We start from the raw sequence: 13,222 nt of genomic DNA, 5'->3' as shown, positions 1-13,222 counted from the left end.
GGGAACGTTAATACCCTCATAAAAATGCACATGGGTTCAAATACTAAATATACAACTACCTTTGAATCCTTGTAGAGAAACAGATACCCATCTCGTAAAACAATATACCGGTCTTGAAACTTATTTCCAGACAGTATTTTAGATGGTTCTTCTTTAATTTTCAAGACTCCTTCTTTGATACTTTCCAGGGCCCTCCTTTCTGTAAAGTACAACATTACTTTTGTAAGTTGGATACATTTTCATTGATTTGGAGTATAATACAAAACATTCTCGATTTTCAGTTTTGACAATACAAAATAATAACTTGTTTCTTACCATTAAGAAGCCTACGGTTAATTTCTGGGAACATCATGTTTCAGGATATTTATATCGATTTATAATATACAGGCCTGCCTATGCTGTTCAATTGGCTATTGCTTAATGAGAACTTGAAATGTGGTTAATCTCAACTGAGATGTGCTGTCAGAATAAAATATAGGCCATGTTTCAAAGACTTTAGTACCAAAAAAAAGGTAAAAATATCATAATTTTGTAATATTGATGACATAAAATGAGAATATTTTAGATAATGTGAGTGTAAATAAACTGTGTTATTAGTAAAAATAAATTTCACCTGTTTCTTTATCTTTTAATGTGGCTACTAGATCATTTAAAATAACATAACTGACTTGCATTGTACTTCTTCTGAACAGGTCTTGAAAAATCAATGCAAATACACAGGTTAAAATGGAGGCTTCTTCCAGGATTCTAACTTAGGAACCCAAGAAATCCCAGGGCAGTAAGGAGAATTCTATACTTATGAACCAAGTAAGGGTTAAAAAAAAAAAAACTGCTAAGGTAGAACATTTATCAACAACTCTATTTCATGTGCAGTACCACCAGAGTCCCACATTCAAAAATCATTTCAACTAATTTTATAAAAATACTTTTTGGTAAGAATACCAAACTTGTATTTGGATAAACATATCATGTATAAATTTTTCAGTACATCTCCAGCCTAAGACCTTCTCCTTGAATTCTAGACAAAATTCAACTGCCTACTTAAAAACTGGAGAGCATTAGGGGGGAAAAAAGGAAACTTAAGCCAAACAGCTATGACATGGTCATTATGGTGTCAACTTGTGCTTTTCCTGGAAAATAAGAATAACACATATTCAGCAGATTACTGTGGGCCTTGTATTAGATAAAGACCCATAAAAGATGTAGGGTGGGATATGTATCAGACTAGGACCGTTAGCAATTTTCTGCTAGTCAGGTGATATAATTTTTAAGTAATGCGCGGTTTCTAAAATTTACAAAATAAAGGGGATGGTTTTAGAAAAAAGAGATCTGAGTCTTAAATCTAACAATTCCTTAGTTAAAAGAAAACAGAGCAAATAATACACAGTGGCTCACAACTATAATTAGCATAAGAAAACAAAAGTTAAAAAAAAACAGAACTAGGCTCTTGTTATTATATTCAAATAGGAGCAGGGCAAGAATCCCCAGGAATCTGGAAGCAGAAATCCCCAAGAGTAATCACATCACCAATGCTGCAAACAAATGTAATTAACAAACCCTAACAGTTTTCATGATACATTTACTGGCCACATAGAACATTCTTTGAATCATACTATCATACTATAAAATAGGTTCTTTTTTGGTTGTTTGCGACTTTAATTTCTAAACAACACTGCTAAATTTTGTCTTTTCATACAATCAATATTCAATTCCGTAGAAAAATATTTCAAATGATAGAGCTTTTCCAAATAAAAGACTTGAAAGAAGACCTATTATAATACAACTGGAAGGTCAACATATAAGAGTAAAGCGTAAACATATAAAACAAATATCCAGTGAAATTCATATTATATCAAAGCATTCATTTCTTCATGAAGTATTAAGGGTCTAGTATGCACTTGGTTCTAGTAATACACAACCTTGGAGACAAATGAGTTAAATATAGCTTAACAAATAATGCTGTGTCTACTGACAGAAGTGAGCAATTCAGAAAACATTCAGTAGGCTTAGTGATTCAGGTGATTTAGAACAGGAAAGTTAAGAATGATATTCATAATATCGTTACTTCAGAAATAGGGAAATCTTTTTTTTAAGTTTAAATTATAATCAAGTTGTGAGATCCAGATATTATATATTGCTTCAACCAAACAAATTTCCTTTACACTTCTTTTTTTTTTTTTTTGAGGGGGAGAGAGAGAATCTTAAGCAGGCTCCACACTCAGTGCGACGCCCAACACAGGGCTCAATCCCATGACTCTGGCATGACCTGAGCCAAAATCAAGAGTCATCCAACCAACTGACTAAACCACCCAGGTGCCCCTCCATTTACACCTTCTAATTGTACTTTTCATTTACATTTTTGTCCAAACGAATAAACCTTTCAAATTATACCGGTAATCAGATGTCCAGTGCCGAAGTAAACCATTTGTAGGTCAAAGAGAAAACAGGCTTAGGGAAAAAATATTGTTGCCGTGTTTGGGTTCATACTTGTTAAAATTATTTTAATAATATTTATATAATTGAGTATACTTTAAGGGACTCAGGAGAAGGGTTTAGAGACAAATAAATGTGAAGGAGTAGGAAAGAATGAAAAGGTCTTTGAAATATTAAATTTGTAACTATCAAGGACTTTAAAGAATTTTTAAAACCTCTCACAACTAAATTCTGTCTTTCAAAATGTTAAAACATAGAAAAATTACCCACTATGTAAAGGGCAAAATGAAGCTACACACTTTGGGGGACACCATGTGTGACTCAGCAAATAATGAAACTAAGGTTTGAATTAAATGGCTTCCAATCCTTCAATTTTCCAAACCTGTCCAGTACTACTTGGTCCCTCAACTGTGGGGTACTTCACTCTCCTATTTTCACTGCCCCCTCTTTGCCCCAGGCAGGAAGCTGACTAGGGTCCTCTGCTTCAGCGGAGTTTCATTCAATACAAAGTTCATGCCAGCTGCGTCCACTGTACCTGCTGTTCAGACCCGGTCCAGCTTTGAATTCAACTCTAGTTTGTCAGAAATGTAAGTTTTATGCTTTGCATGTCTCTTCAGAGCTGGAGTTTGAATTTCTGCTTTTCAGATCTTTGCATTAGGCTTTCTGCTTCATAATTCTTTCTGGCTATATCCCTTCCTATAGTTATTCAATATACACTGAATCCCTCTGATTCAATCAAAAACAATGATTTCACATGTCATATAGTCCAGGATGCCAATCTAGGTCATGGTATAAGTTAATAAGCATGGAATACTTCTATGTAATAAGAATTAAGAAAATAGGAAAGAAAAACATAAGACACACCCTATAAATTTGCTTTAAATTGAAAAAGAAACCAGCTAAAGCAAATGATTAATGAACTAAAAGATTTGGGAAAATCATCTAATGTATTTGCAAAGACTAACGAATGTGAAGATTTAATGCACTCCCCTAAGCACTTTACTCCTTCAGAGAAAGATCCTGGGATGTACCCTAATGGGTACAATTTCCTTTACTGGTTTTGCCTTTCATTCCAACAAAATTCCAGTATTCTGTTATACCTAGAGAATCATAAATGCCTTTCCCTTTCTTGTTGATTACTAGGACACGGAAGGAACAATTGAACAACAGGTCTTTCAAGCTAACACTGGGGATGAGGGGGAAAAAAGGTCCGTATTCTTAGCTGTGCTATAATTTTGTTATTAATTAAAAAGGCTCTTAAAAGTCACATGTATGTAACAAAACAGAATGGCCACATTAATTTAAACAGAACAGACTATCATATTACTGGGATTATGAAACTGATAATAATAAAAAATAAGTTTTTCCAAAGCATTTGAAAGCCACAAATTCTTCTACAAATGAACAATTCTAACTAGTGGTCCCTAACCCTAATGTAAGAACTCACTGTAGAGGAGGTAGAAGGATCTTGGGAAGGAGGGGCAGAGACAGAGGGCGAAGGAGAAACATAAACCCAGGAGTGGTACTTCTAAATTATATACTCCTCATTTATCCTTCATGTCCAGTCAACTAGCAAGTCAGCCACTGTTCTCTGAGAATTTCCCTTTGGGGTTCAGTTCTATTTTATTCCCAATGCCATCACTCTAACCCCTGCCTTTCCTACCTACTACCTGGGGATTCCAGGATTTTTTAAGTCCATGCCCTTTGTTCTAATGGCTCTGGCAAATAATTCCAGATTTGTGTTATGCAAATGCTATTTTAACCAGTTAATCCCCTTGCCCTCCACCGTTTAAAGCCTTCTTTTTCTACTGTGTAGTTAATGCCTTACTTTTCTATCATTAAAAGTCTCAACTCTGGGGCAACTGGGTGGCTTGGTCAGTTAAGCACTGAACTCTTGACTTTGGCTCAGGTCATAATCTCACCATCCTGAGATTAAGATCCATGTCAGGCTTCCCGCTGGGCAAGGAGCCTGCTTAAGATTCTCCCTCTCCCCCTCTATCACCTTCCCAGCTTGCACTCTTTCTTTCTCTCACCCTCCCTCTGCTCCCCCCTCCCCTGCTCACAGGCACAGTATACTCTAAAAACTCTAAACTCCTTTTCCTGACATTTAAGGGCTGTTTGGAAAACCAATCCTCACCTCTAAGGCATGTCTCAACTTGATCACCTGAATAAACTTGAGAGAAATTCCATTCTCCTTACGTCTATGCAAACTCCATCCCACTTCTGTACTTATCCACAGAGATTTTTCTAACTATTATAGTCCATTCTTGTTATTTGTGTCCTAAACTCTAAGATAAAATTTAGTTCCTGGATGCAGAACTCTTATTTGCTTAATAATTTAGCTCTTAGGTACATGATAGTTTCATTTTTGCTTTTTAAAACAATGTGTGCTTTGGATTTTCCTCCCCACCCTACGTGAGAGCGGACATAGCACAGTGACCACGGGCACACTCTGGAGCTGGGTTTAAATAACAATGACATTCACAAGGGCACCTGTGTGGCTCAGTCCATTAAGCGTCCAACTTTGGCTGAGGTCATGATCTCACTGTCCCAAGTTTAAGCCCCACTGTTGGGTTCTGTGCTGACAGCTCAGAGCCTGCAGCCTGCTTCATATTCTGTGTCTTCCTCTCTCTCTCTCTCTCTGTCCCTCCCCACGTCTCAACAATAAATAAACATTAAAAAAATAACAACCACATCCTCCACTCACTCTCAGGCAGTCATCTCTGAATCTGTTTCTTCACCTACAAAATGGGGATACATATAGTACTCACCCCATGCATTTGGTATTAGAACAGTGCTTGGCGTGGAGCAAGCAGTATGTACTTTTCTCTGTACTATAAAGTTTTCAGTAAAGCAGAGAAAGAACTACACTTCCAAAGGCCTGATGATTTATAGACTGAGTTTATAAGAGTTGACAAAAACTAAAATCTGATTCAGGCTTGAGTTCAGTCTAGTGGGTGGGTTAGAACAGAATCTATGGACTGGATTTGAAGACATCTTTACTCAAATGCTTGCTCTGCCACTTACAAACCAGTGATCCTGACAGAATTATGCAATGTATCCATGTCCTCACTTCTCCATGTGTAGAAGGCCTGGTTAAGTCCTAGACTAAGTAGGAAAAATAAATGAGATGGTGAATGGCAAAGCATTCAACCTGGCATCTGGCACAGAGTAAATGCACAGAAACTAAAATGGACCATTATCGGGGCGCCTGGGTTGCTCAGTTGGTTGGGCATCTGATTTCAGCTCAGGTCATGATCCCACCGCTCCTGAGTTCGAGCCTCGCACAGGGTTCTGTGCTGACAGCTCAGAGCCTGCTTCGGATCTGTGTCTCCCTCTCTCTCTGCCCCTCTCCCACTTGCACTCTCTCTCTCAAAAGTGAATAAATGTTAAAAAAAAAAAAAAAACTAAGAAAAAATAAAAAATAAATAAAACGGACTGTTATCTTTTATATTTCTTATGTATGTTCTGAGTAAGAAAAAAGAATATGGAAAAAAAGTCCATTATTTTTCATGGTCTCTATGTGTCTCTCTTCTTGCTGGCAAAGATTATTTCTTCAGGGCCATACACTATTCTTCAGGGCTGAAAAATTCCTTGTTACTCCACCTCTGCTGTGAACTGTACAGAAGACAAATGGGCAACTTCCAGGAGAGATACCCTCTGGAAAATATGCCGCAACCAAGTAATACTTGGCAATATTTGCTGCCTAATAGTTAAAATTTCTTACAAATTAGAAATTAGGCAAATTTTCCTTTGACATTGATTATACAGAATCATGTATATTCCCTTTTTTTTTTTTTGTTTTCTAGTATAGTTGACACACAATGTTACATTAGTTTCAGGCATACGACTTAGTGAGTTGACAAGTTTATGGTATGTTCACCACAAATATAGCTACCGTTGATCCCACTGTAACACCATCACAGTGTCACTGCCTATATTCCCATTGCTGTGCCTTTTATTCCCAGGCCTCTTCATTCTGGAACTGGAAGCCTGATCTCCCTCGCCCCTTCCCCCATTTTGCTCAATCCCCCCATCCTGTTCCCTCCCTCCAGGCAAACAGCAGTTCTCTGTATTCATAGGTCTGCTTTTGTTAATTTATTCGTTGTTTTTTAAAAATTTTTTTGAAGGACCTTGAGGGTATTAAGCTAAGCAAAATAAGTCAGACTGAGAAAGACAAATAACCATAAGAACATGTGCATTCTTTTTAATTGGAAGGAAGTAGAATTTCTGATACACTGCATTCACTGTATGACAATCCTTCAAAATTCATTTTAGTAAAATTTAGTTCTACAACTGAGTAGAAACTAAACTGGATAAACATCTGCTTGAAAGTAGCCTATTTTTAAGGAAAACCCAAACATGAACCCAGACTCATTCCTCGTCTATGTTCCTCTGCGTTACTTGTATTGAAGAAGTGAGGTCTAGTGGAACTAGTAGCCTGTTGACACCCTCCCACAATTAGAGTCTCCATAAATAAGAAAACTGTAGACATAATTACTACTGAAGGACTGACTACAAAAGAGCCAGAAATTCCATGCCATTTTACTGACAATGCAGCAAATTACAGAAAGTAGAAACCACTTTTCTATTCTGTTTCTATTGTTATACTGAATTATAATAAACTTTTAGAAATTTAGTATCACAGTGTTGTGTTTAGCATACTCTTAACAAACACACAGATAATATTTCAGATTTTCCAAAGTGTTCATGTATTTTCTTATTGATCCTCATGTAATTTTTCAAAAAAGATTTTATAATTACTTTTTTAAGGGATCTTTACACCCAATGTGGGGCTTGAAGTTAGAATCCCAAGATCAAGAGTCACATGCTCTACTGACTGGGCCAGCCACGTGCCCCTCATGCAACTTTCTAAAGTAGGAATTCCAGGTATCATGATCTCATCTTATAAATAAGAAAACTATGGCTAGAATTATAATCCAGGTCTCTTAAGATCTAACAAAAAATTCTGTTTTCTATACTGAGACACCTGTAAATAATGGGCATGGTTCATTATGATCACCGCTACCATCACTACCAAAATAAAAATAAATCTTTATTTCTTGACCTGGTGGGCCACATTACATTGTTAGACACACTCTTCCCTAAAGCTCAATCCTTTGATGATTCCTTGACATTGTTCTTTGTTTTCTGACAATCTTTCTGATTGTTCCTTCACATGCAGGGCTCTCTTAATAGACCTGTGCCTTAAATGCTGGTAATTCTATGCTTGGTTCTTTAACATTCTTACTTTAACACTACAACTGCCTGATCTTACACTCTCCAAAAGATCAAATCATGCCCCACATAATGTGCTCCCTAGCAATCAGTATAGAGGTCGCTTCTAGACATATACCATTGGACACTAGACAAAAAATTAAAACTCCAGACATCCAAAACTGAATTCAGTGACCTCAACTCTATTTCATCCCAAACAGCAACCTCTTCTAGTCTCATCTTAATGTCTCATCGAATCAAGAAACTGAGGACCATATACCATTCTCTCAACAACAATACAATGTTAATTTCATTTGGAAAACATTCCCTAACTATCTAGATAAAACCTTAGAGTCTGCACTGCTATGTAATTCTGCCAGTGCTTGCTCAGTTACAAAGTGTTACTCATTTACATTTTTAAAAGTTTACTTAACATGTACTTTTAGTGAGTAAAAGAAGATACAGTCTTGTTACAGAGGACAACAGGTGTAAGAAAAACTAAACAGGTAATGATATTTTGTTGAATGAGATACATGCAAAAGATGTCAATGATCAACTAATTAAACCATTTTTCTGTGCTTGAAAGCTCTCCATAGACTTCCTGGCTTATAGCAGTCATGTACTGCATGCTGTATTTATAGCCTTATAATTTAAATAGACTTAATACATCTAGATTTTCTCTTCCTTGTGGGTAAAAATAATGCTTAACAATCCTTTAATTTTCCATAGTAGTTTCCTGGTAGATTTCTAACTGAAACTTACCAGTTGGTTTTCTCACAACAGAATTTTAACATTAAAAGAAGTCAGGACATTCATGCTTCATGGTGAATATCAAAAACTATCGTCAGTTTTCAGGAAGATACTTATATTTGAAGTGGACTAGGCTTATCTTCAACTTTGACACACATTTGGATTTAAAAAGATTTGATGGGGAGTGGAAAGTAAATTCTTTCAGGGAGACTATGATTTATGGACTCATACTATTTTCTGCAATAGTATGGACTTTTCTTTCATTTTCTTAAGTTAGTTGATAGTGGATGGTTTAACTTTCCAGGTCTGTATTTGCCAGAAGCAGTATTCTAATGCAAATTTAATTCTGAAGCATCTGTCATATGCAGCAATCTAAATTTAGAAACCCACAGGGATCTGCATTTGAGTTACATCTTATATCTTAAAAGTATTTCTTCCCCATTTAGATCATTAAAGCTTGATTCCAAGGCATCACATTCGATTGGGAGTACTTTTAAAGATCTTTAATGCTTAAAATAAAACTTCAACATAAAATTATTTATTCTGAAGCCTTACAGAAGGTATACATTTATGGTTGTGACAGAGATGTTGAAGCTTAACTCAGTATAAGAGAAAATAAAGACTGTCTAATGAGATTAGCTATGACAAAGTCTAAAATGGCAATTTAAATGAAGCTTTATTCTTCCTGTCATAATGTCTCAGTCATAATCTACAGGGTAGAAAAGAAATTTGAGGACTATCATCTTTCTTTTCAAGTTAGTTAACTCCTCATTACAATAATGGCAATGGCACAAGATGTTCCCAAGAAATAAAATGCTGCTTTTGAAGAACACAGAATTGATTTCTCAGTAGAGGCAACAAAATTTATTTACTGTCATAGGCTTCTATAAAAGCAAAGTATGCTACCTCATTACCTTAAATGAATAAGCAGAAACTAAGTGTTGGATTATTCTAAAATCTATTCCTGCTTGTGATGTTGACATTTTAAATTGTTCAGCTAAAGTGAGAAAATTACGGAAATGAAAACCCCTCAACTACCCTAAACTCTTAAACCTATTATTTGATAAAATTCTTGATTTAGCAAGTAGGTGTTGAAAACCTAACATCAAGCAAAAGTATATGCTTATAATCTGTCTATCACACAATTAGTGAAATGGAAGTCATGTAATATACAAACATGCACGTATACATACTCATATGCACATACATATATTTGTATTTGTAGATACAGAAACAGACACAGACAGGCAGGGAGATGGTAACATGTGTGGCAAGGAGGATGGAGGGTGGAGGACACAGTGCAAAGGATGAAGTAGTGCTACTCTATATCTTAACAAAATGTTAAAAACATTAGCTACTTGCTACTGAGAAAAAAAACTGGTTGCTACCAACTACCCTTGTTTCAAATTCTGCTAATTTCTACTTGGCCTCCAGGGTAGAATAAGAAAATCTCGAGAAAGGAAAGTAAATACTTTACAGCGTTCCATTTCTGCCGTGAGGAGCAGTGTCTTTCTGAGGTGATTCCAGTTTTTCTGCTAACAAATTGACAGGGAAATCACATTTGATTTGCTTTCATTACTTTCCTTTTAGATCCCAATTTGAAGGAGTAGTGGATGAAATGAGCAGAGAGTAGGTGGTCACTGTGACTGATTTAGGAGACATTTGCCAAGACAGAGACAAAGTAAACGGAATGTCTAACCAACCTAAAACCTATCACAAAATATACCCTCATAAGAAGTATTTATAAGCTCTAGGTTGCTGCAAGTCACAATAATAGGAAAAAATCATGACATAAGACATTGATTTAAAAAATGAACAGGCCAGAGTTGTTTTAAAATGACAATCCTAAATTTACACAGATGTAGACCCAACCATAATGAAAGAGATTATTTTGCTTTGACAATCTGAATATAAATCAAGCTCTAATTAAAAACATTTATAAAATTTTTATTGGATAGAAAAAACTTTTTAAAAATATGTACTGCATAGGTACTCCTATTTTTGATCAAAAATACATAGCTACTAATATGAAATGGTCCAATTAATGTATTTGCTGATGCTGTTACTCTAAAACCTGACTCTTTCTTTTTCTTTTTTTTTTCCATGCAAAGAGAAATCATTTCCTGGTAGAAAGAACTAGAGATATTGTAATAACAAGCTGCATACTGGTCTGGCAAACTGAGGTAGGGACAGTGCAAGGGACACGCAAGTGTGTTATGGCTCCCACCCTTTTACAGGATTGAAGAAGATGTGAGAATCATAAAAACATTTGCTGACATTTTACTCTAGAGAATGTTTCATGCTTGGGTTCTCCAGTTCTTATGCAGATGTTTGGTCTAGACCTTATAGAAGCTTGATCCTTTCACACCACAAGGACACACTCATACCCCATAAAGAGGTCACATAGAGACGAATGAAGCATCATTATAACACCCAATCTTCTGACCCAGGTGTGGATATGGCCAATGCATGGTATGCCACTTTTCCATTTCTGTGTCCTTAAACAACTTTAAAAAATTTCTAAGATGTAATTGCTCTCAACCAGCTCAATATGTATGCTGTTTTTGTTGTTGTTGTTGTTGTTTTTTAAAGATAAATAGCACTTAATGGTAGCCTTGTGATGGTTATCCTTCACCCTCAGCTGCACAAAACTTTCTTTTTTATAACAGACTTTAAGATCTTATTCTTGCCTGTTCTTATTCACCTAGCCAATCCACTAGCATTCAAACAAGACTGAAGGCATTATGTCTAGGTACAGGTTTTAAGATTTTTTGTAGTACACTGAATTAGAGACATTTTGGAGGGATACTGGAAAAAAGGAAAATTCTCACCAGAGAAATAAAAAATTTACCTGAAAAGATGATTTTCTAAAAGGAAAAAGCCATGAGGACTTATTATATATATTTCATAGCGCTGACAGGACTTGGTTTATAAGCTCAATATTTTTTCTTTAACTCAGTGTCAAAATGAAAGAATAACAGAATTTAAGAGAGAGAACAGATTCACAGATAATCTAAATCAGCTTTTCAATACAGACACCACTGATGTTTTGAACCAAATACTTCTTTGTGAAGAGCTGTCCTATGGTTTATAAAATGATTACCAGCATCTCCCTAAATACCAGGAACACCACCCCTACTAGTTGAGTCAGAAGTGCCTGGAGACACTGCCAATGTCTCTTGGAGAACAAAGGTGCACCCTTCTGAGGACCGCTGCTCTATGACATCACAGAGTCATGTCTGTAGGAGTAAATTTGTGTTGCAATCCTTAAGAGGTATAGGTATGTGGGCAAAAACATCTGCAGTTATGATAAAGGAATGTAAAATAAGATCAAGGTTTCTAAAAGGCTAAATGTCTATAGCAAGAAGAGTAACACCTGTTCGGTTTATTGAGATGCCTGTAAGATGAGAATGACATAGAAGCAGTTCAACTGCTTGCCTTTTGTAAAAATGCTTTCACATAAATATAACATACGAAGAAGAGACATATAAGATATAAAGGACATGTTATGGACAATGTTTGTGTCCCCCAAAATTCGTATGTTGAAACCCTACTCCTGCCGAGATGATGGTACTAGGAGGTAGGGTCCTTGGCAGTAATTAGGATTGGATGAGATCAGAGGGTGAGCCCTCGTGACAGGACCACTGTCCTAACAAAGCAACAGAGAGCTTGCTTCCTCTCTTTGCTCTCCACTCTGTGAAGATACAAGAAGAACAAAGTCTGCAGCCTGGAAGGAGGCTCTCATCAGAACCAGACCATCCTGGAACCTTCCTCGCAGACTTCCAGCCCTGTACTATGAGAAACACGTTTCTGCTGTTTATAAGCCCCCAGTCAATCGTAGTTACAGCTGCCAGCATAGACTAGGGCATTGTCATGAAATCATAAATTTATCAGAGTAGCTGTGGTACAATTAAGCACTCCTATATCTATGGCCATTAGCTGGAGACCCTGAAAGTCTTCTAAGCAGGTTTCTAGCATATAAAGAGCTGTACATATATATAAAATTAGACCACAGACCAATCTGTTCTCAAATCCAATATTTAGTAACTGTCTCATCTGGGGCAAATTACTTCATTTTTCTGCACTTCTCTTTCCCCATTTGGAAAATTTAAATCACAGTTTGGGAAGTTTAAAGAAACTTAAATAAGCTTTGGAAGGTACAGAGCTTGATGACTAATATGTGATTAACAAATAGTAACAGCTACTATTAATATCAATTACAAAAGCTGTAGTAAAGTTCATCTTCCAAGACTTAAATCCTTTGCTTTCAGAGCTGGTTTATGCACAGTGCTGGCAGTAAATCTTTTTCTAATTTGTCAGTTGATGACAATATAACAGATGAATCAGTTTCAAAATAAAAGTATTCTGATACATCACAAAGGTTCAGAGACTGTCCTGCATGTTTGCCTTGTGCTAACTTCTTCCACCTCATATATGTATGTGTCTTCTCCCAGATGGATGGCAAGTATCCTTATTGGGAATGTATCATTTTGTACTTCTTCCCCCCCCAGTGTCACCCCAAAATAAGTGACAATTACACTCAGTCTCAGAGCTCTATAACTTGCACTTCTTGAACACCCAGAGAACTTTCAAATGGGAACATAAAGAATCACTGTCTATCTAAAGCTTAGAAAGACACATCATATTGAAAAAAAGTCCTTTTAAAAATATATAAACAGAGTCGCTAAAATGAACAAATCAAAAGACTATAGATGCTGGCGAGGGTGTGGAGAGACGGGCACCCTCCTACACTGTTGGTGGGAATGTAAACTGGTGCAGCCGCTCTGGAAAACAGTGTGGAGACTCCTCAAAAAACTATCGA

General features: G+C 36.3%; 1 protein-coding gene across 2 annotated transcripts in view; it reads right to left on the bottom strand.

The window, feature by feature from the left end:
- The window catches only part of ARAP2 (ArfGAP with RhoGAP domain, ankyrin repeat and PH domain 2), a 188,381-nt gene that overhangs the window by 38,238 nt on the left and 136,921 nt on the right, over positions 1-13,222 (bottom strand). For both annotated transcript variants that reach the window (XM_029947657.1, XM_029947648.1), the window contains exon 27: positions 60-199. In XM_029947657.1, coding sequence (XP_029803517.1) covers positions 60-199 — 140 coding nt within the window. The remainder of the gene's footprint in view (positions 1-59; positions 200-13,222) is intronic.

The sequence above is a fragment of the Suricata suricatta genome, chromosome 1, assembly GCF_006229205.1.
Source record: "Suricata suricatta isolate VVHF042 chromosome 1, meerkat_22Aug2017_6uvM2_HiC, whole genome shotgun sequence".
In the NCBI taxonomy this organism is placed as follows: Eukaryota; Metazoa; Chordata; class Mammalia; order Carnivora; family Herpestidae; genus Suricata; species Suricata suricatta.
Note: the sequence above shows the minus strand (reverse complement) of the source record. Positions and strands in the feature narration are given on the sequence as shown.